Source organism: Parambassis ranga, chromosome 6, assembly GCF_900634625.1.
Source record: "Parambassis ranga chromosome 6, fParRan2.1, whole genome shotgun sequence".
In the NCBI taxonomy this organism is placed as follows: domain Eukaryota; kingdom Metazoa; phylum Chordata; class Actinopteri; family Ambassidae; genus Parambassis; species Parambassis ranga.
This window is the reverse complement of record NC_041027.1, coordinates 8,173,257-8,200,945: the sequence shown is the minus strand read 5'-3', so window position 1 is coordinate 8,200,945 and position 27,689 is coordinate 8,173,257. Positions and strand designations below refer to the sequence as shown.

The window sequence follows — 27,689 nt, the reverse complement described above, 5'->3', positions numbered from 1 at the left end:
CACCTTGAGCAAAGGAAATAATAAAAAAAATGTGGGTATGGAATTGGAAACATCTCAAAAATAGTGTCTCAAGTCTCTCTACCCTTAAAGGGTTGTCGATTATTCAGTATCTTTGACCACTGCTGCCCACTGCAACAAGAAAAAAACATTAAATCAATGCATAAATGGCAAGCTTCCAGCTTTCATTCCAAGATTTTCCTTGGGTACACTTCATACATAATGATTCAAGAAATGGCAGCCTGGAGACTTCAGTGCACCCTAAGCAATTCTCTGAATATGCAAAGGCAAGTCCAGCCACCCACATCTGCACTGTCTTCCAGGTCTTATGAATATTTTCACACCAAGTGTCAGTATGCTGCCCCAACATTGGACAGCTAATTTGGAACTAGAATCTTTATTATTCTTGACATTAGCTATTGAAAATTTAATAAACCTAAAAGCATATACGAACTCTCCTATAAGAGCCTTTAGGGTGTCTCTGCCTGTTATTGGAAGCACCAGAGTGAACTATGCTGAAGTATCCAACAGGGAAACAGTGTGTAGTGGAGGGAGAGGCACAGACAGGTGCAATAAGGAGCCAACTAAGAATATGTGGGATGAAACATGTACTGCACTGCAAGCTCACTAAGAAAAAGTAAAGAAAGGGACAAGGGAAATGAAAAGGAAGGACTAATACACAGCTGGACACAAGCAACATGGAACATTTATGGAAGAAAGTGATAGTAGGGTAATAAAAGAGAAATAGAGAGGTGGACAATAACATAATTTTCTGTCCTTGGATTCCTGGTAATAGCTGCCCTAAGCAAGTTCCAGTCCCTGTGCTCTGCACATGAAAGGTCAGTAATATAAATCTATATCTGAGATGACTATTGGCTTGGCTGTTACTGCTTTAACCCCATCTTCCTCAGCAAGGCTTACGCATCTGACCTGCATCGATTAGCCTCAGGTAAAAGGTTGAGCCTAAGATTGAATCAGCACCAGAGAATTGATTGGGCTGACATAGACTTTGTAAGCTAGACTAGAAGTGAAAGTAATACTGAGGCTATGAGAACAGCATCACAATCAAATGTTTACAGACGGCTGAGCTTTCCAAAGAGAAAAAAAAGGCTTGTCCTTCGAAATAATCCCCCATTCTCATCAACCATCCTTGAACATAAGCTTTTTGTCCTCAGTAATACACCACGCTGCCAGAAACTCCAGTGTATTTTGTGAAATTCTGTTTGAAGCTGAAAAAAGGCACGCCAAGTTACATTACAGTCTGAGAATGTCAATACAAACATGGACAGCAAGGTGTGCTGGTGTGTTGGTGAATAAGGAAAGAGTGAATCAATGCAGCCTGGCTCTAAACTAGCTTTTTCAGGTACAACAAAAATAAATGTATTTTTCAATTACAAACAACTCTTAATGGGCAGGCTATACACACAGGAGGCTCTGAGGCGCACAGGGGGAGGTGGAGGTAATTTCACTGTCTCGTTTACTGTGTGTCTGTGTGCAGCACAACTTCCCAGAGAAAGGAAAAAAAAAGTCTTTTCCATCCTTTTTCCTTTGGCTCACTGATGCATTCTCAGTATAAATAACCACAAGTGTAAAAAGCCTGGTGTGCATCAATTAAAGACACCCTACAGACTGACAGCCAGACAGGGTATAAGCACTGAACAACAGAGCAAGCACGGCTTTAATCGGGAGAGATAGAGAAAAAGGGAGACATGCATGGAAAGAGACAGTAAGTCTGAATAATATGACACCGGCTATGTTCAGTCCTTATTCTCTTTCAGCCACTGCTTGGCCTTTTTCAGCCTCTAACAGTGAATCTGTTGTGGGAATCCCTCAGTGATCCTGTTACATCACATTCTGCTCTCACAAACTTTGGGGTAATTCTGTCAAAAAAAAAATAGCAGCGAAACCAAAGAAAATAGAAAGAAACAGTATACATTTGAAAACAGATTATACGCCTGAAACATAAATTTGATTTGCTTAAATTGAGGAGGACAAACCATTTCTGTATGCAAGGATAATTTACAGAACAAATTGAGAATAATTACTACTGAGCCAAAGAGCTTTATAGCACAGACTTGAAAAACTCAAGTTGTGAGTCTATAATGGCATTTCATAACCCAAAATGTAAGAGAATATCTCATTATAGATACATGCTTTCATTCAGTATTGTTAATATGTTTGTTAAAACATGTACCGTATGTTGACTTGGTTTATATAGGCCATCTCCTTCATTGTGGTATTTAATGTGTAACATGGCACATTCCAAAAATAAATCTTTCTCACAAGAGATAAATAGTCAGGTTGATGCGTGTCAGTCTTCCTGCAGCAGCCTCTGCGGATATGAGGTCAGGACACCAAACGTCTTCTCTGTTCCAGATTCGTCTGACATACACAGCTTACATCTGCGTCACAGCATCCGACATCTAAACATAACTTTATCCTTAGAAGAAAAGTTTCTTTCCTCTTTTCTTTTAACACACAGCTCTCATCCATTTTTGACTGTTCATTCGATTTCATTTTCACCGGTCAGTTTAATGATACAGCTGGTTACACACAGTCTACAACAAAGCTCAGCAGGGTGAGCAACACAAGTAATCCTACAACCAGACAGGATTTTAAACAAATCTCTGATTTACCCAGTTGTGGAAAACACATTTGGAGGTGAAAACAAAATCATATTCACATGAAATGTCTGATAAATTCACATGCTGCCTATGAAAAGTGCCGTGGGTCAAAGCAGCGCTCCAATATCACACAAACCTAACAACAAACTGTCCTCAACTGTGACAGCAATATGAAGTGCATTATATAATGCTGTTGAACTGAAAAACAAAAAGATACCTTTACTTTAAATGGCTGATTCGAGCACACATTTGTTATATAAACCAGACTATAATTATTCTAAAAGTGAGAAGGCAGCCTGGTTTGTCATTCTTAATCAAATCTTGTGTTGAAAGCCATTAAGTAAGAATAAGGAGTAATGGAGACATATTGGCTTCTCATCTGATCATCATCACTAGGTTTGTTTACTGAAGATGAGAGAAAGGCCACACAGCTGAAGTTAATTATGTTGTTCATTTAAAAAAGTCATGATTTAATACACTGCTTACAGACACTGCTCACAACTTAAATGGAATCATTTTGCAGATTGGCAGATGAAGTATAATGGTAGTCCTTAAGTGCTTGTTTTTATCTAATCTCATACATTAAAGCTAGATTTATCCGTCCCTGGTATATAAACCAACAATCGTGCAGACATTCATAGATTTGACATTTAGATTGCTGTTTCAAATTTGACTGTCTGTTCATGAAGACGTGTTAGGTCCATGGTCCTTCATTTTTTCCGGGTGTGAAAAAATAAAAATAGCCTACAGTTAAAGGGTTAAGACTAAACATTTTAACTTTACCTAATCCTTAAAATTTGAATTCATTCTCCTGCTGGCCTGGAGTTGTAGACTGATGTGTCACCATGCCAACTATTAAAAGGGGTACACTGTAGCAGACAGAGCCTGATCAGGTGAGCAGTATGTGTGTCATGTACATTGTTATAGTATCATCATATACTTTACAAATACGCTCTTCTTCTACAGATGGCACAAAGTAGAGCATTCCTGTGAAATGGAAATTTCCTGTTAAATTTATGCCATCGTCTCATTTTATGTCTTTTGAGATACCATGCATATATACACAAAGCCAGAGTGAGATGCAGACAGAGGGAAGGAGGCAAACTGAGTAAGAAAGTTAAACAAAGCCACATGGTTGCTGCTGAACAGTGACAAATAATGGTTAAGAATCCTCCTCCAACACTCAGCGGTGTTACAATATTCCCTTGTTTTTCAAATAGCATTCAAAATATTCATGTCACACAGCAGCAACGTGCTTTCTAAGTGCAGCACACACACACACACACACACATTTGTCTGTACAACTTACAGTATGTCATAAAAATTTCACCATCCTCGGAAAAGGACATTAATGAAAATAGGACTTTCTCAACCCAAAGGGGTGATTTTTGAATTAGAGACATACTGCAAAACACATCCCAAGAAAGGGATGTTAAACTTAGCATTTGAAATGAAATGTGTAGTCTGCATGGCAGTGTGCACACAGAAGTGTAATCAGATATAGCAACATTATAGTGGTGGGTGTGACGCGGCACGCCACTGTGCCCCGTGGCATCTCCATATTTGCATATTCATAGAGTTTTGGATGTTTGGTGTGAAGAGATGTACTTTTAATTCTCTCCATGCTTTCGTAGAAAAGCAAAATGTATTTTGTGTGTATGTCTCTGGATGAATTTCTAAGACAGTTTGAAGCAAAAAATAAGATAAAAGAGAGTAAACTCAACTTGTATAAGACCAACAGCAGTAGTTGACAGTGACAACAGTGTGGCCAAGACAAAAATAGACGAGTCCATCCTAAAAAACACTTTCCAGCAGACCAACTCTAAGCCTTCAGCAGCAAACCCAATGAGGAGAGAGCAATTAATTCTCAGCTGGATCCACCACAGCAGTGGTCAGCTCTCTGCAGGTGGGCTATCCCACTGTGTACCTCTACAGATAAAAAAACAATGAACCAAAAAGCTTGTCGAAGAGGGATTAGTCACCATTTATGTGCAACATCAAGAGGCGGTGGTTTAACAAATGCTAGTTAATTAAGGACAATCACTCTGAAAAATGCATGTGATGTACCATTCTACAAACAGCACCTCATAGGGCATTGTCAGAAAGAGGTATTTACTTGTCAAAAGTTACTACTACTGAATCTTCTTACACATCTTGTGCATGTCGACATAGCTTATGGCATTATAACAGACACTGCTGTATTTTCAGTGAGTATTACTCAGAAAACAAACAGCCTGTACTTCCACATGACCCCCTTGTAACTAATCCAAACACACACACACTCCCCACAAAATTAAGCAGGCTGCGCCACATGGGGTTTTCCTCGAAAGATTGCTCATTGACAGTGCGACACGAGGCTGTCTGGGACCCCCCAGGCTTCACAAGGCTTCTGTTCACCACATAAAAATATAAACAAAATATGTTCAAGCAGAATACGAACTTTATGTGGCCCCGTCTCTTTGTTGCTTTAGCTAACAACTCATTTTTGCCTACAGCTACGCAGTAAGAGCTCCGTTCTTTAGATCCCTGGCAAAACAGTGACCAACCAGCATATTGTGCATTCCAGCTTTTTGCAAATTTCTGAAGAAAAAGCCTTTATAACGTTATAAACACAAGTTATATAAAGTCTGTCAAAACAGAGTTTATTTCTGGTTTCAGTATAAAACCAAAGATTTTCCCTGTAGGACATAACCACCCAGCGACTAACAGGCTGCTAGCAGGGAGGGGCTCTGACAAACCCTACTAAAAGCATCAGCCTTGTTAAAGAGGCTGCATTATTGATAGTGCATCTGTAATCTAAAATAGCACCAGAGTGAGCGGAGCAAGGCAGAGAGAGAGAGAGAGAGAGAGAGAGAGAGAGAGGGACGGGGGAGTGCCAGCTTGAGCCGACAGACTGATGTCAGAGACTGGGATTTTGAGAAACAGAAATACAGAGACAAACACACTCTATTTGGAATGTGCAATATATCATATTGAATAAAAAATATAATGCACTGCTTTAAAGGTGTTTCCCCCAAAAAAATCCACCCACAGATACACTATTTAGAAAAGGTTGAGGTTTAACTACAATAGATGGACCGGTGCAGGGTAATAGGTGAGTCATTTGTTTTTCCCCCTCTGAGTGAAGCTGCAGAAAGTACAGGCTGTAAATATATACGTATGCTTGTAATGGGACAGTTTACAGCTGCTTGCTCAGGAAAATATTTTCTGCAACCAAAAGCCCTAAAGCTATTTCTGTGTTCTTACATATGGATACATCAAGTCTGATGGAAACACAAAAATACAAAGTTGCACAGTTTTTCATTAGTCTCTGTGTTGCTGTTGCCATTATGTGTCATGTAAGCAGCTGCTCCTCTGTCTAACTGACCTCCCAATGACTGTCTTATACTGCCTTTGAGGCTTCCGAACAACGGCTGGCCAAATTAGCCTGCCTTGGCTAAAAAAGACTGCATTAATCATGTGTTGGTCTCCCATTAATCTAGGATCACAGATCACGCTGAGCCTATAATCCCATATCATCACTTATTCACTATTTTTATATCACTATTTTTGCTGTTTATGACCCCATCTGGGGGTGACAGTAAAATGAGAGATATAAACATAAATGCATTACAACGCGAGCTCATTGCTGAGGACACAGAACCCAGCTTGGCAATGTTACTCTTTACACATGCTGGCAGTACAAGGCCTTAGAAAAAGTTGTTTTGTTGCAATTTTCTTTTAACCACTTGGCTCGGGCTTCAGAGGAGCAATTGTCCATCTAATACTCTAAGAGATGACAGTGGCAATTTAAAAGGAATCCCAGCCTATTAACATCACCTTGGGATTACCTTCACAGCAAGGAGGAAGGGACGGAGGGAGGGGAAGCAAGAGGGGAGAAGGTTGACTGAAATACAATAAAGATGTGGAGGATGTGTAAAAGCTGCTCAGATGTTTGAAGGTTAAACAAAAAAGTGAAAAAGAAAAGAACATCTAAAATTGACCAAAAAGTGTGTAAATGTCAGCCAGACAAATATCTTCAGACCTGGGAAGCTTTCCCCGTCAAACAAACATCTATCCATTAATTCGTATCCCCCACATTTGCCATCAGCAGCACAAAACTAAATGTCAACACTCCCCTGCGTCTCTTTCATCATGCAGTCAACTGTCGCAGAACACGCTGGTAAACAGGACATACCCTTCATCCACCGCTATGCTGTGAGACCTCTTACTGAGCAAATTGGCATTTCAGCAGAGCCAGCCAGAGAAATGATGCAGACAGTGGCACAATGGGAATCTGCAAGAGCTGACCTTATGTTACACCTCTGAAACTTTCAAACTGTTATTTTAGTTTGCATTTAGTCTTAGACCCTGAGCTACAACCACAACAGGATTAAAAAAAAAGATCTGATATGAGATTTAAAAGATTACTTATAGTGTAATAAACAACATTCATAAAACATTCCAACTTCCTAGATAGATTCTAAATGAACCATAAAATGACACGGAAACTGGAATGTCAGTGGTATATGGGCTGGGAGTAAATCTACCTTCATAAAAAAACAATGCTCAAGAGTTGGAAATTAAACTATTAATTCTTCTTAGCACACACAGTCTCATTATGCACCATGGAGAAGATGTAGTGTAGCAGAGGATATGAGGAGAGGAGTGAGAAGGAGGAGGAAGAGAAATTACACCCTTTTGCTTAAAAAGTGCCTGGGGAGAGAGAGAGAGATAAAATGATGGAAGAGAAGCACAACAAAAAAGGCGCAGACTGCCTTTGTCTGTCTCCTAGTCTGTGTATTAGCTAGTAATGAGCTCCTAATTGTGTAGCCAGGCCGTGGAATCACTGCAGGGGTTGGAAAGCAGCGGGAATTAACTATATCTTCCAAACGCACCAGGGCAAAGAGAATGATAGAGAACAGAGGGAGAGAGCAAAAGGTGAGAGTGTAAAGAAACAGGGATGTGAGATACAGAGACACTACATTAAGAAAAGGGGGTAAAAGGGAAAAGATGGGGGCATTCCAATAAAAATGTTTATTTCAACAGAATGCAGATAAGGGAAAAATAGTGCCAGTGGCCCCTTGACTGTACTTTCTATCTCTTTTCCAAATGCCTATCTCCTGGCTCTCTGTCTCTCTGTATAATATAATATCTACTCAACTGAATGGTAATGAGTCAGAATGGTAATGAGTCAGAATGGTAATAAGTCAAATGGAGGGTCTTGGTTTAAAAGGTAGAGGGTGTATGAATGGTTCTCACAGAAGCAGCTGATGTTGTAACTAAAGGTCATTCCAATATGGTTTCAGTCGATGTGCTGTCTGTAAAGGCCAACGAAGAGACGGAACGTGACGGGAAAAGACATGAATGATGATGAGAAAGGTCATGACAGTCACAGGTGACCACGCCCCAAACCCCCCACCCCCGCAGGTAATTACAGTCAAGGCAAGAAGTTAAAAACCTGGTGGGAAGTTTCACTTTACACTACTGTTAAACTCTTCTCCCTCTGTGCGACAAAGAGTGGATAGGTGAGAGGTCTTAATTTGTGTATTTGACTACTTAAGCATGTACGCCCTTCAGTATTCATCAAAGTCTATCTCAACATGTTTGCAGTGTCGAAGGCAATCACACCTCCTGGTTACCATTTAATTCTCCTTGGTTGCTGAGCCCACTTCCTCCTCTTCTCTTGTATCACTCAGACCTCTAATTCGGTTACAGAGCACTAGACCTCTATGTTGTCATGGTAATGGCTAAAAAAGCACCCTCATTGGTACACCGCATTGAGAAAAGTGCCTCGCAAGGCTCATGTTTTAAAAGGCAACAATTTGTTTTTCACTAGGTAACACATCGATGCACCTCCTGCTCAAAATTACATGCAGACTCACGTCTGGTGGTGCAGTGCTTTGAAACCTTCCCCTGGGTCAATATCACCGTCCTCTCACATTCTTCCACTTCAGCTGTTGTTTCTGAGAGCCTTTGCTTAACGTCTATTTGTCTTTAGTGTCTTGTTGACCAGATGACTGAGCATGCATCACTGTTCACCAGCCATTAGAGCTGTTACGGACCCCTGGTCCGTTTGGATGAGAGTGACGTGTGTGTGTGTGTGTGTGGGTGTGAGAGAGAGTTTGGAGGTGGGGCCCCGAGTCAATGAATGGGAGTGAATGTAGGCGGGGCCCATGCAAACTGGATCTTCTTCTTCTTCACGATTGGCTGGCTACGAGACTCCTCCACCAATGTTCGTTCTGCAATCTGGGCGGCCGCTACAAAGCCTCGAAGCACTACATCTCGGCGGAGACTGCTAAAGAGAGGGTTGCCGCGCGTGTGTGTCTTTCTCCCCAGCGCAACAGAGGTGTCTGTTGCGCTGACTATGGTCGTTACGACGTGTGCTTTAACATTGAGATTGTTTGTGTAACTTTGTGCTGCCGCTCTCAGTGAGTAAGTGACTTGTGCTGTGTTTCTTTTTGAATGGATTGTCCTCGCTCGTACGAACGAGTAGATTTATGTTACTGTGTTCCTGGCCTTTTAAAACAACCCCTACTGGCCTGTGAGTGTTTACCAGCATTTGTTAGTCCGCTTGACTAGAAGGGGGGTTTTTTTCTGAGTTTTCCTTGTTAGCACTGCCTTGCCGTGCCTCCGCTCATAACGAGTAGATTTGTGTTTGTTTTAAAATGACCAGTTGACCTCCGTGTGTCAAACCCGCATTGAAATTGTCTTTTTTTGTTTTTTTGTTCTGTGGCGTGGCTGGACCTTTTGTCCCCCGCTCTTGTTTTGTAATTTTCTTGTTTAACCCAAGTAAAGAACCGTACCGCAAACCACTGGCTTCCTTTCATACCTAACGCAAACAGGTTGATTGTCCACATCCCCCCCCCCAGCCCCTAGACATCAGTGGGGAGATGTAACAAATGGGGGCTCGTCCGGGAATTCCTACTGAGGGAGAGTTCCACCAAGGTCTCGGTGACTATGTAGCTTTGTTGTAGCCATGTAGCCTGCTGGAAGCCTTGTGGTGAGTGTGAGCTTTAACCCCATTGACTGTCTTCCCAGTTTAGAATAGGTGAGTGCCCAGCTGGTCTGCTAGCAGTCCTTCCATCGGACACTCTTTTGTTATTTTGCCTTTCTTATTTTCGGAGCTAATCCTGGGTGGGGATCCAGTTCCCTGGCGGGGGTAGGCTTTCCAGGGCCTCGGCCACTGGAGTTCAGCCTTTAAAGACGCCTCGAGCCCGGCACGCTCCAGAAGACGGTTAGGTGAGTTTGTTTGGGCAGAAACTGGGACAGTCTGTGTAGAAACTCTGTATGGTTTAGCTTGTGTGTTAGCATGCGCTTTGTTCGTGTGTTCTCTGCTGCAAGCAGAGGTGTGTTTAGCGTACGCTTCGTCCTTTGTGTTTTCTCTGCTGTAGGCAGAGGTGTGCGAGTGTGCACTTTCGTTCGTGTGTTTGTCTGCTGGAGGCAGAGGTGTGTGTGCACACTCGGTTTTCATGTGTGTTAGCGTACGTTTCGTTGTTCTCTGCTGCGAGCAGGGGTGTGTGTTCGCGTGTGCTAAGACTTTGAGTTTCTCTGCTGTGGGCAGAGGTGTTGCCGGGCGTGATTTGTGGTGCTGCCGGCCATAGTAGTGGCTGTGGCGGTAGCGTGTGTGGCCATGTGGCCTGTGATTCCATTAATGCAAAGGCAGAACTGGTTCTCTGGGCAGGACTTTCTGTTTCGTGTAATGGGATCACTTCGTATGTGTTAACCCTCTAGTTGGCAAACCAGGGGTTTGCTTTTATGGGAGGGGGTGTTACGTGCCGGTACTTGTTGTATGTCTGTCTCTGTTTTCTGTGCAGGTTTCCAAGTGCTTCCAGTGAACCAAGTGGATCATCCACACCTGAGGCCACTTGGCCCTCGTCAGCAGAAGTATATCAACTGGAGGTGTGCACATGGCCAGGGCCAGTGTGGGCCAACTTGTGGACGCACCCACCATGCGTCTTTGCTCCATCCAGAGGGACTAGAGCATGATAATCAGCGCTGATCTTTTTAGTTTTGCTTTTGTGTTTAATTTATTATTTTGTTATTCATTTAAGTTAATAAATTTAATTAATAGTCACTGTTTCCGACTGCCGTCTCTTTCTCAGGCCTGGGTAACATTATTGTTGCTTCCCCTCATCCCCTGGACTAACTGGGGAACGTAACAAGAGCCATGCACCTTATTTCTATTCAACAATATTACACTAGTGCCAGCTGTGGAAATGGAAAGAGTGGTGTTGTTTGTGGACGATCTGACAGAGACGGCACCGGTAACGCTACCAAACCAAATGAAAACAAATGACCCAGTCTAAGAGCAACTCCCAGTCTTTAGACCTGGTTTTACATGTTTTTCCCCCAAGTAGGTTTTTGTACTTTTACATTAGTATGTGTTGAGTTACTTAGGTTCAAGACTTTCCCTGTTACTGATCCACGTAAACCTATAAAAGGTTCAATTTGAAATGCACGATATTAGAAGGTGTAGATATGCAATGCTATTAACTGTGAAGTATCCCTAACAATGCCTATAATATAACCCTGTCCTACATGCACCCACCTGTTACAGAGTGTCTTTCAAGATTCTTCAAGTGTCAACAACTTGAACATTAGCGTGCGGGCAAATGCAATGAAAAATGTGTGACTGGCTGCAGAGGTCAGTCAAGGAAGAATCTATCATAATCCATCATAATCAGCTGCTGTGCTGTTCCTTCAGGACAGATGAGCTCCTGACCCATGGCGAACACAGTGGAGAGGAGAATCACATGAGGGTGAAATGTGATGTCGACCAGCTCGACTGGTTTCTGTATAAGACATTTTCAGCTATATGGGCAGTAGAGTAGAAAACACAAGCAGGTCAAAGCATTTACAAAGGTATGTGGTTACTGAAGGAGCAATACACATTTGTTGTGCGCTTTGTTTCCAGTGAATGCACATTTGCTATTTCAGACAGGTCATTTAGGAAATCTAGAAGCAGAGAAAGTCAGATCTATCTAAAGTGATGGCCATGTTATGCAATGTGTTCACAGATTTATGCAGTATTTAGATCATTAATACATGCACTTGCCTGGAGATAATTGAAACAGTATATGTTTATAGGTTGTAATACACTGTCAGAACATCAAAAGCCTTGGAATGCCATTACACATGTCTCCAGAGTGCACTAACTATGAAGTCTATATAAAGCTCCATCCAAGTCTTCAGAAATCTCAACAATCCTTCATTAAGTCCCTGGAGTCATTAGGCACAGGAAGTCCAGTCTGACATCATCATCCTGGGCATATAAGAAATGAGTTAAATCCTAGGCCTGCAGCTTCTCATTAGAGCAGGCTACACAGAGACAGACTCAATTACCATCTCTGACACACTAGACCCTGGCAAGACTAATAGTTCTGGTCTAATATTGACCTAGACCAGGCCTGAACTTCTTGCCCTGCCCCCCTTCATAACGAACCAACCTCCGCTTTCATTTGCCCTCCCATACGTCTGTTCTGCTCTCCTCCATTTTTTTTAATATCAGAAGATAAAAACTAATTCCTGCTCTTCGGGAGCAGGAACTCCCTCTTGCCTTTGGTATTCATAGAAGAATTGAAAAGAATTCATTTTGTGGTCTTGTGCTGCTGAGGGCTGCTGCCAAGCCGTGGTTGACAGGGAAGCAGCATTAAGGCAATTAACATGGGCTTTGCATTTGATTTTGGTTGGCTAGACTGCCTCTGCAAACAGCAGGCAGGATCGGGTGATTAGTTCCTGTGAAGATGAGCGCCTCGCCTCCTCTGGTCCCTATCCAAGAGAGGATTATCCTTTATACATACTGCACATACACTCTGCACCCTAAACATACACACACATACACTGAAAGGAATCCTGACTGTAAGAGAAGAAACACAACCAACGGGAATCAAAGAGAGTGCAAGGGGTTGATACCTCAGGGGGTTAAGGCATGTTTGTGACATGTCATAGGTGGAGCTCTTTCTTCCACTTATTAACTTTGAGCTTCTGCTTCACTTCATCTCTGCTGCCTCAGTCAGACAGGAAAATTATCTGTGGCTGTCTTGACCCTTTTATCATGCATTTAACGCAGAGAGAGTAATTCTTTGGATTCAGCTCAGTTTTAATGGGCAGGTTTTCAGGTATATTATAATAGGAAATTCAATATTAATATCAAGGGGCCTTGAGTCGAAGCTCTGAAATTAATTGTGACAAATAGGCAATTATTTCAAGTCAGACGAATTGAGATTGATCTTATTTGTTCATTTATCCACCTCGTCTGGAGGGGGAGCATCAAGTGCATAATAGCTTTTATGTCCCTAGATTGGAATTTCACCTGAGAGGTTGCTAAATCAAACGTGTGTCTGTGTGAGTGAGCACGCAGTAATAGGGGAAGGGAATTCAATTGGCACTGTCAACTAAATGTCAATCTGCTATGAAAGGAAGTGCACGCCACCATCCTCTCCCTTCTGCCTTTTTCTAAGAATGGATATCGGAGGAAGTGAGGTTTAGCTGTCCTCTCCTCTAACTCCGTCATGCCTGGCCAAACACTGACACTCCCAGTAGTGAGGTATAAGAGGATCTCCATGGCATAAATATAACCAATAATCTTCACACTTAAGCCTTGAAAAGAATCTGTCAGATCGCTATCAATAAGACGTACTGCTATACTACTATGGTCATGGAGGGAAAAGAATTTCACTGCAGACTGTAAATTTCACACACTGCAGCACCTCAGTAATAATTGTGAGTTTCACTACAGCAAACAGCTTGTTCTATGAGCCGGCATTTCTTATGTGTCTACCGCTGACTTATTACACACACCTAAATTACTGTGTTGCATTGTAAGAGGAGAAAAGAAAGTTCTCTATAATCCTACAGATTATTCTAATCCTGCAGATGAATATGTTAGCTGTGCTTCTAAAACAGAAAACTAAAATATACTTTACATCAAACAGAACTGAATCTTCACATAATCACACTTGGCACACAAAAGGGATAAACATTGTTTATGAACATAAATGTCTGCATGATTGCAATCAAAAAATGTCTAGTCAAAATACCCCTTTTACTTATGATTAGATGTTAGAAAAATTGCCTCTAATTACAACACCCAGAGCCGGTAGATGGAGTGAGGTCACTGAATAGCATGATGATACTGCCAGAGCTGTATCACAATTACAAAACAATTATGTATGCGGCTAAAGGTGTATCCAGACGAAGGGTTAGTGCCACATAATTATCACCATGGGCATTTGGCAGCTGATGTGTGCAGTCTTTCAGTATATGCAGAAAATGCATTGAATGGGCAGCGAAAAAAAGCACACATTTTTGTGTATTTATTTACTCATAATACTTTTTCTGTGTATCATTTATTAAACCTGGGTTCACCTAAAGACACAGTTTGTAGATTTCTAAGTGAGCCCATGTTCAATGCTGTGATGGGACAAATCAAAGACACACAATCTTCCCACAGATATGGAGGATCAGCTGCCCTGATGTTGTCTATCTTTCTCTCTGGGTTTTTGTTGACCTTTAAGGTAGTGCTTGTTTGGTTTGACAGAGGGATGTAGGAATTTCAGTCCAAAATAGCCTGTCAGTGTCCACACTGGCTGCCACAGTGGCTGCGAGACACAGTACAGCAAATGACTGCCGACCGCAGGGGACGGCAGAGGAGCCAGCTGTCAGCATGCCAGTGTCCGTTCCCTGTTAGACAGCAGGCAAAGGAACACAGGGGGACACATTCAGCAGGTCACTCTCCTCTCAGAGGGGGCACCTTGGATGAAGATAAAAGCAGGGAACCAAGGTGACCAGGCGTGGTAACATAGAGTAAATGCTGTGTTGACACCAAACAAAGAAATCCATGTGGCTGAGTCCCAGATCAATGTTTGCATCCTGTACTGTCTGCATTTTTAGACTAAAACTACATAATTTGTGAACATCTTCTAGTTCTCTTCTAAAGAGTAAAGACTAAAACCTTTAGACCTAACAACAGACTAACAACTGCAGTGTGCTGCTGAGACCCAGTCATAAAACATATCCCTGCCCTCGCAGTGTAGTATGCACACTCTTCTGTGCATAGTGATTAAGAGCAGAACATCTCCTGAACAGATTCTACAGCTGTTCAGTGTTTAAAGTACAATGTATAACATTTGTTACTGTTAAACTCTGACTCAGCAAGACATAAAAAGGACATACACTGTGAGGACATATACAAACACACTAAATGTGGCCCGGCTGTCAGGATGCTAATTGTACCCACAATCCTTGCCTTGTGGGCAGATCAATGATGCACTGCATTCTTCATGGTGTGTGCAGTACACAAATGATACAGATTGGATTAACTCTATTTGACATTGCATCTAGACTAGATCAGCAGTAAAATTTCTTAGATTAAATAAGCAATGAATGTCAGAGGTGACTCCTCTGCTGATCATTCTTCACCTCATACTAACCTGAGGTGACAAATGAGTCACCTACCTGACCATGCTCAGGGTGGCTCTAATGTATAAGATTATTTAAACCTCTAAAACATTGTATCAGTTAAGGAAAGGGAGTTAGGACCTTCCTAAAAACATAGTTCTTAAGTTTATTCAACTAAAAGAGGAATGCAGAATAAAACATTTTCTAATTAGCAGGTAATTCTGCAGTCCTCTCATGACAGTATGTCTGCAGAGCATGCACTGTTTTTGTATGCGTCTTAAAAATCTCACCCAGAGACTGCAGAAAACATTCTCCAAAAAACATTCACTGCATTACTTGTAAACAAACTTCTCAGCACATCTCGGGTTACCTCTTGGGTCTAGCACTGTAGACAGTTGAAATCAATGTCTAGGACAAACTCTGCTCATGGCTAATCCCATGAGGAATAGATGTAGACAGGAAAGAATATACTGGATAAAACCACTGAATAAACAAGAGTGCCATTCAGCATAATAATGGGTCAAGTAGAAGCAGGAATCTAATGGCTATTATTCTTGAAACTCTCTTTGGTAAATAATCGGATTCATCCCAGGTTTGATCTTGGCAACCAAGGAGAGGTGGATCAATACAGGGCAACCATCAGGGATTAACAATGCCTCAGCATCACTGCATGGCAAATTAGTTAACATCAATCCAAAATCAATACATAATGAGCTGTCTCCTAACTTTTTCCAGTACATTTTACTCTTCTCTGTTTCTCTCGCTCTCCTTCGATCCATATACAACAGGGTTCATGAAATTTTTACCATCATGACTTATAGATCAGAGATGCCCGAAGAGACAGGAAGGAGTACCTACAACACAGTGAGCCATGATTTGCACTTAATGGTCAAACTTCCTAAGTGCAAATGATGTATTGGTGAAAGTCATTAAACAAACATAACGTGTAGTAATCTGTGACTGATGAATGGTGAAACACAGACCACTCTGTACAGTATTTAAAGTTGCTCTGTTTCCAAGGTCTGTAACATGACTCCAGTCATGTGCCTTTGTTTAACAACTCGGGGAACTTAAGCCACACTGGCCCTCCGTAATCCCAGGCCTTTTGAGCACATGCAGCTATGGCTGGAAGCATATCAACCATGTCAGCCAGCACAGTAACACAGCATCTCTTTCTCTCCTTCCTGTTACAAAGACACGCAAAGATAAGCACAGACACACGAGCGTATTGGGCCAACTGGCCTGTTTCTGTGAAGCTACAGTGCAGAAATACAAAGCACAATAAGCCACAGACAATGTGATTCTGTTTTGCTGTTCAATGGGAGAAATGACCCGCAAAGTCAGTCTATTTGGATATGAATGAAAATAACCACCTACACACCTGGTGTGTGGCTTCGTTACGCAGAGTAGGCAATGGAGCGCACACTTTGTTGATTGAGGAGATGCTTAAGTGTGGCTATGCAAGTCTGCACGTATGTCGTGATCTCTTTTCATTCATAACTCTGCTAAAGCAAAGTAACCTAGATATTTGCTTGTCAAGGGGTATTCAGTTTGCAGATTGTACAGTTGTGCTGAGTGAACAAATCCCTTGTGTGTTCCACTCAGTGTGCACTCAGTGTGTTCTGAATTTTACTCAGATTTTATGAAGTGTACTTCTTACCTTCATAGTGCTTGCTGGTCATTGTTGCATGATAACAATGAACTGCACAAGTACATATAGCAAGATTTCTAGGTATGCATTGAAATTAAAAAAGAACAACATGCGCACAAGGCACACCTACACCAGTCACACATATTATACTTTAATTTATGATTTTTATCTGTGACTGTGAATTAGGAAATTATGCCAGCATGACTATCTGTTGCCTTTTCTTAAAATGTCAATTTTGTGATTAACATTTTAATAGGCACTGCTCCACGCTCCAAAACTGATTTTAAATTTGCAGCAGACCTATGTTAATTTCTAGGCTAAATGTCAAATTAAATGCAAGAGTATGTTGGCATTCACAATATTACTTGTTCATATAACAGTCTCCTGTATGGCCACAATATTAACTAGTAATACCTACACTCTATTCTAACTCACACATACACACAGCATTGTGTGTGACATTATTACCCTGGTCGGGCTATGAGCTAATAAAACACTGATGCACAATTTGTTTTTTTTGTTTTTTTAAAGTGACAACACATATGCAGTGCCAAAGATTACAAACTACAGTAATATTCTGGGTGAATATTTCTGACATTAATCATGGCTATATGCTCCTAGAGTAAGCTTTGGCAGCTCACAGTACATCTCAGTCCCAAGCCTAAGGCAATTATATTTGGACTTCACCCCCACTGACATTGACAAAAACATATTTGTTTTCAAACAGACGTTTTGACTTTGCATGGTAAGGAATGTTGCTAATCATACTAATGATACTTCCATTGACCCAGTGAGACTTGACGGCATGTTGATGAGGAAAGAAACAATATACTCATGCAAAATTCTAAGAATAAATCCTCTGTGATCTCTGTAAGCCTCAATCAATTTACCAGTATTCTAAACAATATGTCATCTGACCTCAACAGTGAGAGCAACTGGACCATGACCCTCATTAAAACCAGTTAGCTTAACTATGAGGTTCATTTACACAAAATCAAAAAAATCTATTGTTTGTATGACCCCAAATAAGGTGCACCCCTTCCTTTTTACTGAATCATTAATGAAACTGTTGCATTGAGAGTCAGAACTGTGACACCACCTTCCACTCTATGAGCCACCACATTTCCCTGCTTTTCCTACATGTAAGAATATACTTTGTAAACAAATGCATCAAAAGCCTACAATTGGAAGCACCTGCATTGCATTTATCATATGCCGTAGATCTGGTTAACCTCAAATCATGTTATCAGAGCATCCACAAGACATATAATCCAGTAAAGGTAAATGTCAGTTCCTGACCTTCACATATTCATACAAACACCAGTTTCTGCTATGTAGCTTGATTGATTGATATAACTATACACTGCACCTCACAGCAACCACAGAGAAACATACAGAACAGTAGCTACCTACTAGCATTTTCTGAAGTACACTAGCCTGTAGCCATTAGATTGTTGACTTCTCATCCCAACTACAGTGACTTTAGGACAAGGTATCATATATGTGTTGTGGTTTTCCTGCACAGTTAGACCATGGGCACAATCTTTGGGCTACATGTGGACACTCAAGTCTAAATTCTCATGGAGTAGGGCAGACCACTGTAGACACTTGGATCCAAAAAAGCAGGAACAGGACCAAACGCTTGGATTAGGGATATTTAATTAATAATTAATAATTAGGGACACTTTTTAGTATCTTTTAGCATTTGTTTCTGTTTATTCACAGGGGAGCCTTTAAAGCTAGTGGTGCATGAACTTGCAGTTTACATAGCCTACCCCATCTGATGACAAAATTCATGTCACTGAAAGAATACTGCTTCACTGAAAGCATGCTGTCACATGCTGATGACTGAGCTTGTATGAAGCTGAGATGTATACATCAGGTTCTCCTTCACATGTGGACAGCAGTCATAAATCCAGTCTAAGTGATATATGACTTATTCTTGATTGAAGTAGCCTCTTCATCTTTATTGTCTTTATGTTAGTTAGCACAATGCCAATTAGTTGATTAACTGGTATAATTATTGACTCTCATGATTATCATTAGCTGCAGCCCTATAGTAATAATGAAATGGCTCATGAATGGAGGATAAGTGTTAAACATGCTTTAACTTGTATACAGTTGATGTTTTTACCTCTATGATAAAACACTGTTTGAACAGTGGTTTTTGAGACATTCACCCAGAATTGAAGTTGTGTCAGCAGTTAGGCGCCAACTGGCCGTACTAAGTTTAAGCCCCTGCAGCCTACAAGTGTCCCTCAGTGGGCCCCAGCTGCCATGGCGGGGCTGCGGTTCAGATTGACTTGTCAACATTGCCCTGTCAACAACCTTTCAGTCATAACGGAGGAGACTACAGCCTCATCCTCTCTCTCACACACACACACACACACACACAGTGAGTGGATACGGCGTGGAGGGAGTCTGCTGCAAAACTATTCACACTCAGAAGAGAAGGGGACATCACATGCACCCACTGAAATGCATTCGACATGCACGAAAAACTCTGAAAGTGCTGCCCTGCCTTCCAACGCTTCCATTTCCCAGAGAGAGAAAAAGCCATTTCAAAGGATGGAAATGAAAAGTCTGATAACTCCTGTTCAAAGACGTTGTTTCAGTAAGTCTGAGCCAGCTCATCGCAGGGAAAATACATCCGAGCAGCGAATCCTTTAAAGACTATAGAACCCCCTCCTCCTCCCTCTGACCCACCCGTGCTGAAGCGTGTCCGCGCCGTGACAACAACATTAGTTTCCGTGTCCTTTTAAAAACTTACCAACAGTTCTTGAGCCGGACCCCGAACCAAGCAGAAGGTACCAGATCCACATCATACGTTCGCCTTGTCCCCCCGGCCTACTCCTACTGTCCTGCCCCGCCACGGGGCCAAAAAACTAGGGAGGCAAAAATGGGAAGAAAAAAGAAGTTCTCCGATCCAGCAACTCTTTCCTCCAACACTTCTTAAGTTTGACTCAGTTTATCTTTTCCCGACAAAACTAGAGGTGTGCATTTAGCGTGGGGATCGCGTTGGGACAGCGGTGTGCGGTCCAGTGTGGGGAGGGGGAAGGCGCATAAGCTGGAGCTGGAAGGGGCTTCCGAGGTGGCAGCAGGCAGGCTGTGGAGAGAGAGGCGGAGCCGGAGGCAGAGAGCCGGAGAGCAAAGGCCGGCCAGTCCGGGACAACAGCTCCATAACTGAGGACTAAGAACCTTAAACTGTCCTGAAACATGAGCTGTTTCATTTCACTCATCACAGTGAAGGTTAACACGTGACGAATCTACAGAACACAACATATGAATGACTTTACCTGGCACCACTGTAGCCATGCAGTGCAGGATATTTCTATCCAAAAACACACTATTTTAACAAATTTGTAATATTGATGTAATTGTAAAGTACTCATCTTGACTAATACACATATAAGGACAATTTTAATGTAATGAAATTAAGAAAATGCGTTTTATCCTAAAAGTCCATTTTAACAGTGCCTATAGCTGTTTTATTTTTATGTCACCCAAAGTGAGGCTCCAAGCATAGCTACAGCTATTTCTAACAATTAAGCTCAATAACAAAATCCCATTAAACAATGATGTGCAGAGATTACCAGTCCACAAATATTAATAAATAAATCAGAACCAAGACAGGGCACTAATAGTAAACACTTTCCTTTAGAACATGTGATGCAGACCTATATGTGTTTTGATGGGAATGAAAATATTTTGAGTCTAAGAAATTAAAGGCAACAGATGGCACAGGGGAAAACTATTTGGAGCAATCTTTTAACAGATGGTTAGCCTTGATGAGAAGTTAAAAGAGGCAAATACTAAAAATCAAAGCATGAAAGAACTGATGGTGTTGGCACAGAAGCTAAGAAACACACACTGGAACAAATTTCTTCTTCCCCATTGTACTTTTGGTGTTCCTATCCAAACCTAGCTCGAGGAACTGCCACACTGTGAGGACTTTATTATTTAACAACCCTTCTGGATTGCTGTCCAAGCACGGAAACACAACACATTCTGTGTTTACGGAGATACAAGGCAGAAAGCAAAGAAGAAAGTTGCTTTTTATTGGTGTTTGCATGCCAGTGTATGTTGGATTCAATTAAGAGAGAGGAGAGGGAAGAGGGATGGAGGGACAGGAGGCTTCACCTATCAAACCTCTCCGCTTTATCATTGAACTGCAGCTGTGTGCACACAGACAACCTCGCTTCAAACAAACCCCCTTCTTTTGATAGCATGGTAACCTGGAGGCATATGATTGGGATGAGTCCCAATATCGCACTCCTGCAGCTCACTTTATATTCATCCACACACTGTCTTATCAAGCCAAAGCCTCGTGCAGACTCTAACTCCAGGCAAGGGTCTTGGCATGTCAGTCGGATCTGTTGAAACTTTGTCAAAGATTCCAGCATGATAGCTTCTGCAGGGGTCTGTTGTCCTCACATCCCTCCAAACTGTTGCCTGGAGGGCCTCACGTACTTCATTCTGTCACAATGAGACCTGATGCTAGACAGATGTACTTTTGCACAGAGTAACCACTCTCAAAAACTCCACAGTTGGCAGACATAAATGTTTTAAAGATTGCCACAGTTAACAAAGGCAGACACAAGACTCCTAAACACAAATCCTGAATACAATCAACATTAATAAAACTAAATGCTTGTTGAGGAGGAAGGAGATTTGTCAGTCAATGTTAAATGGATTTTACTCTGCTCCCCTGGAGTTATCATTAATGTTAATGCTGAGCCGTCTCACAAATTATACAGGCTGATCCATGAACCAAAACGCTATAATCTGTTTGGGTGGTTCTGCACAAGAGGGCTGCAAGCTAAAAGCACAAATGTGCTCAAATACATTACTGATTGACACACAGTGTTTCAGTAATGCCCATCAATTAGTTTGGGCTATCTATAAACAGCTCAGACCTAATTAGCCACTGGCCAACAAATGGACTCATTAGGGGACATTAAACTCTAATATGAAGGTTGTTATTGACTTAATCACAGGAGAAATCCAATTAGTGGGTGAATTTGGAAAATGACTCTGAGGTAGCGAGATGATCTGATTGGCGGAAACAAGAGAGAGCATAGCAACCGGGGATGACTTTGCCTGTGGGTGAGTGGTGGCACTGGAAGAAAGATTCAGACAGAGATGGAGTGGAGAGGTAAGAGAAACACTGATGTGACTGTGTGACTGTGGACAGAGAAAACCTTTGCAAAGCAGCAGGGAAAGAGAATGAGTAAGGAAGCCCATGGCAACAGAGGCATCAGTAGAAGGATGAAGAAAACAACATGTAGAAGAGTGCATGCAGTGGAAAAATCAGGGAGGTGTTATGAGCCTTCTTAACACGTAAAGCTTTTCCTCATATTAGAGGAAACTGCATGCAAGCTGTTACTGAAGGGTGTTACTGAGAGTAAATACACTGTAACTCTGCTAACAAGAGTATCTCCTGTCACAGTGAGGTTAGCTAATATATCATTTTGTCTTACGAGAGTGTGAACTGGGGGGGCGAGGGAGCAATAATATAGCTTTGGAGAGCCTGGGGATGACATGTCCTTGTCATGTCAGGCTGCCAACAAAGGTAGCTGTAAAATGCCAAGGCCCCTCAAGGACTGGCAATGGCAGGTTCACTCTAGTGTGAGTCTCTTGACATTCTTCTTACATTTAATAACCAGTGTGCTGATATGAAGGTCGTCGCTGTTTGTGAGTCAGTGTATGACAAAGCAATAGAGAGAGGGATAAACAAATCAAGAGTGAGAACAAATCAAGGGACAACATACTAATGATTTAAGCAAATGTTTCTGTTGGCCCATTAGTTGATTCTAGCAGCGATTATTCAGAGAAACACACATCTTCCCATAAAAAAAAAACTTGCACATGCTCATAAGACATGGAGTAAAGTAGTTGTGCACACTCAGAGTCTCCTTCATGCTCTTCTAAATACATTAATTAAATAATCATTCAATTATGTGATCAATGGCGTGTTCCTTTGACATTACTTAGCCTAGCTGACGTCTTGCCTGTTGGCACTGCAGGGATGCCAGATAGGCATCAGCAATTGAATCAGAGGGAGATAGGGTAGTTTGTGTGTGTGTGTCAATCTATAGAGCTCAGGCTGAGAACCAAATGAGGAAAAGATATTGATTTGGGATTTCAAAAGCAAGGGCCAATAACAGTTGAGAGGAGAAATGCCTAAGGCATCAGCAATTACTTTCTTAATTAATCTAAACAAAATGATGTACAGAGTGGTGGATCGCGTAGCAAAATATTAGGGTAATAATAAATACGACAACTGTAGCATTAGCATCATGTTATTTGTAATACAAGTGACTCAGAAATGAAGATCAATACCTTGGCTGTTTTTTCAGCTGGCGTATCTCCTAATGGCAAATTCTCATTAAAAGGGATTAAATAGCAGAAAAATAGACCCCTGGCAATAAAGTTAATTATCTCACAATCGGAGCAATTTAATAATTAGGTGTAATGATTACACAAACAAGAAAAATGACTTAATGCTAGTCATTTATTGAATATACATAGAGCTGGATTTTCTGTGGCCTTCAGAAGTGGATCAACCAGCCTTCAAGGTGACAGTAATCTATTATCACATCCAGTCCCTAAACAGGCAGAGGCATTTCTAAATAACAGCCATAAAACAAGGTCAAATCCAGCTGAGCAATGGCCATTCTTCTCTCACTTACTCATAATTAGTAGACAGTTAAGTCTTAGCAGTCATCAAGGTTTCATCTTTTAAACGGTGACCTTCATTTTAGGTGGTATCTAAACCAAGACGATGTGTACAACCCTCTATGTGATTCCAAATTATGAAATTATTGTCAATTGAGTTTAAATGATGGTTGATTAGAGAGAACAGATTCACCAGGGGCAGCTGGCAGCAGAAGGAGACCGTGAGAATCCATTTAGGTGCAGTGGTGCTGACTGCAATGTAACTTCCTCCTTTTATAGCCAAGAACAACTAATTGAATATGAACATATACAAAAATTGAACACAGACCAGTGCTATCAAACAAGCCACAAAGCCTGTTAAGGGGTACCTTTTGTTTTTCAGTTTGGTCCACGTCCCATACACTAACATGGGGGAGGCGGGGCTTAGCACAGATACAGCCAACCACCACGGGACAATCAAGATGGTTTGGCCTCACTGGTTGTCATGTGTCCATCTTGATATACAGTCATTGGTGATGTCACTTACAAAGTCAAGGACTTCATCCTCTCCAAACATTTGTAAGCAGGTAGCAGCTAGCTTTGTAATTAGAATCACAGGAGACATTTTTTTGTCATCTTTTGTAGGGAAAATGTGTGCATACACACACTAACCCCAGACAACTGTTTTCTGGTGTTGCCAGTAGGCTACAGAGTGATATAGTCATATCAAGCAGACAAACAGTCAGAGCTTAGTCGAATTATTGTGTGTCTGCCATGAGCATAATTCTTAAAGCCAGAGAAGTTTTTCATGTGATCTTACAAACCTGAATATATACAGTAATGGCACTAACGTGTTGGTACAGGAACTTAGCCCCAGCCCCTAGTTAATGTGGGTTTCTGCCATGTAATTAGTTCTGGATGCCATAAATTGTTTAGGGTTGTTTTTGTTGGTCAAAATACCTCCTGGTCAGCAGCTCGCAAGCAAAAAATGGGGTCACATTGTTTCAACAACACATTTTATCAAATGCAACATTAAAGTGGGCCTCGGATTAAACAGAATTAAAGAAACTGAACTGATTCATTGTTGTTCTACTACCTACTGTACACAAGCCTGGACGTGCCCTATTGCTTGCTTTCATTAAAGAATAGAAGGAATTGGAACATCACAGAGCGGGAGCAAGAGACTGCAGCAAAACAGAAGAACAGGCGGGAGCATCAGGGCAAAAAGGTCATGTGATGGAGATAGGCCAGGATGAAAAGAAGCACCAGTGCTCCCAGCAGGCTTGGCCTGTTTTATAGCAATCATTTTGGCTTGGCCCAGTGCTCACACCGGCAGGCTGCCTTCATTTAGTGGCCCACCAACTGTCACAGGTGTTTTTTTACTGACCAAAGTGGGCCACTCTTTCCCTGCCATGCCCTAGCCTTATCCTGCATTTTTCATCAAAATGCTCTGGGCTATATATGTGAGTTAGACCCAGATTTGTGGGAGGGTAACATTGAGAGTAACCTTCAGAATATTACAGTCATGCTGTATGTCTACCAAATGTAGGAAAGTCTGTATGTGCAGAGGACCAGTGAGTGACACACAGCTACTGGGCTAAAAAGAATAGGAAGCATGGCGGAGAGCAGGACATAGGAAAGTTAGAGGTAGGCAAGAAAGAGTTGGTTAGGTAAGTACAGTGCATAATTATAGATAACTGTATAAAGAGAAATTTTAAGAGAATGGCAGAATGAAATATATTAATTATAACTGAAAGTTATGGATGCTAAGAGAGAGTTCCGTTAAGAGCGTGACAGAGCGGATTGTGTGTGAGGTTCAAGAAACAAAACACAGGGGAGGAAAGCAGTAAGTAGAGCGGCTGCTTAAAGGTTACTAAAAAGGACTCAATGCAATGATGCAGTTAGAGTATGCAGATTGACCATGAGAGGGGGACATTAGGGGTAGGAGTCAGCACAGTGAGAGGTTACCAGTCAGGCGGGACCAGTAAGATCTGCAGTTCTCAGGGATAATAAGCAACTTCACCACAGGGTTATAACTCACGCCTGGCTGCTCTGGGCTATGATTGGAGCAGCGAGGAGAGGGGAGGGCAGGGAAAGTAAGGGGCGGTGGGGGTGGCTGGGGAGCTTGCTGAGAAGCGGGCCTTTGATCACAGGGTGAAGAATTACCAGCTCAGTGCCCGCTGTGGTTGGGTCCCAGCCCCAGTGCATTATGGGAAACGTTCATATTCAAATAACTCCTGGCTGTCATGTGGTTTGTTTATTGGCAGGCACATAAACACACACAGCCTACACATTGACAGACACGCAATAAACAACTCACTTTGTTGTGTCGACCCGCCTTGGGCGAATTCTCATTAGAGTCATTGCTGTGGAGCAGTGTGACTATGACACACAATGGGTGATGACATTCATCACACACAAGCATCTCTATGCCAGCCACAGTTTGACACACTGAGGTGAAAAAAGGCAGGTGGTCAGAAGTATCTAAACAATAGCAGATAAAAACTTTTTTTTAATTGTCAACTGTGCAACACTGGAGCCATTTAAGTTCAAAACAATAAGTGAGTGTTGTGAAGCAGCGTGATTCACCTATAAATGAGTCCCACAGGACGTAGCCACAAAATACACAGAACATTTCTCAGCAGCATCTAAACAGTGTTTCCCTGCTTTCTTGAGCATGCCTGAAGCTGATACAGAGGTGTGTGTGTGTGGGCTGAGGGGGGTTTCCCACCTGCTGTTTGGAGGGAGGAAATGTGAGTATGGAATGAACATAGCTTTGATCGTTTCTAATCCTCAAAGGAGGAGGTGGGAGGGGTGGAGACCGGAGCACTCTGGCAGGGACAGGCCAGATCTAGCACTTAAGCAAAAAAGGAGGAGGTGCATGTTTATGTGTTTTGAACTGTGGATACAATAGTTTTAAACAACAAACACACTCTTAAAATGATTATATATGGGCTTTGTGGTATTTAAAGAAGGTGGAGAATGATCCATCCTCATTTGATAGGGAAACAAACTGCTCACTAGTGTTCGACGCAGCATGTCCTATAAATGTCACTCAGGAGCATGAAGCGTCGGCCTTCGTCTTTGTTTCCCTGTGGATAATTTAATTGAGAAAGTCTCATTAAATACCACTGCTGCCGGCGCCTGGGATAGGACACATGCTGAATCTGACCTTTCGTCATAGGAACAATTAACATGACTCAATGCTCATTTAATCAGATGGCTACTTTATTATCATTATCTTAATGGCGACTCATATATCATGGTTAAAGTCAAACCATGTTCATCAAGCTGAGGCCTCATGTGTGGCGAGGAGGGCACAGGGTTAAATAAGCACGCTGATTGGCTACGTTTGAGTAAGACTTTTAAATATAATCTCAAAGCAACCACAGATAGATGATGTTAAATACAAGGAAGGGAAAAGCACTTTATCGTGTCCACTCATTATTTGAGTCAGACCATGAGGAACAGATTTTGTATACACTGGAACTGTGACTCATGCTCTGTGTGGATACACAGATACACTGCCTCTCATAAACAGGCTGGTATTTATCTTGCAGGGCTGTGAGGGAGTGAATGTGCAGGCACAAATTATCACCATCTTTTAATCTGTATCAAGATGTGATTGATAAGTCTGTGGCTTTAGGTAGACTGAGCCTCTTTTTAGGCTCCTAGCACATTTTTCCCCAGCATGGCCTTACTACATTTACACACCTAGTCTTGTACTGGAGCATTTGAAGCCAGCATTGTGGATCTTCAGGAAGTCCGTAGCAATAGCGGAGAAGAGTCATATGGTCGTCACTGTCATAATTGTGGTAATGGAGCTTCTTCATTTGCGGGTACACCCAGCAGTCCGGAGGGTTGGTGACCCTTCCATGTCACAGTGCTGACTAAAACAGAAATATCACAAAGGTTCCTGGCTTTAAATCTTATGCATAATCAAAGAGATGCTGAAAAATGTAGTTTCTTTTACGCTGATGAATCACCTTCTGTGGATATAATGCAGGGCCACTGACACAGTGCTAACATGGACCACTGCAGACGGTGCAGATGATGTGAAAAGAAGTAGAAAAGAAGGGCAGAGTGCAGAAAAAGAAAGAGTTGTCTGTAACTTAGTATATTCTCACTCATAGGTGCATTAAGTATTCCAACCACAGGTAGAGATCGCCAGGCCACTCTGAAACAGTCTAAACTACCTTGGGAAAGCTCCAGCTCTCACTTCACAGTCCTCCTGTATACTGCGAGACCCTGCAGGGCACTCAGAGGGGTGCTTAAAATTGGAACACATTCATCTCAATCCCCTGCCTGCCAGCACTAATGGACGTTGGCCTGTTTTGGAGAGACAATGAAATCAAAGAAAGACACGATTTCAGGCTCCT

At 41.9% G+C, this 27,689-nt stretch overlaps 1 protein-coding gene across 2 annotated transcripts in view; it reads right to left on the bottom strand.

Annotated features, from left to right (window-relative positions):
• Positions 1–19,800, bottom strand: part of ldlrad3 (low density lipoprotein receptor class A domain containing 3) — a 64,989-nt gene extending 45,189 nt beyond the window's left edge. For both annotated transcript variants that reach the window (XM_028408041.1, XM_028408042.1), the window contains exon 1: positions 19,424–19,800. In XM_028408041.1, coding sequence (XP_028263842.1) covers positions 19,424–19,478 — 55 coding nt within the window. In that variant the 5' untranslated portion in view covers positions 19,479–19,800. The remainder of the gene's footprint in view (positions 1–19,423) is intronic.
• Positions 19,801–27,689: the final 7,889 nt, after the last annotated feature.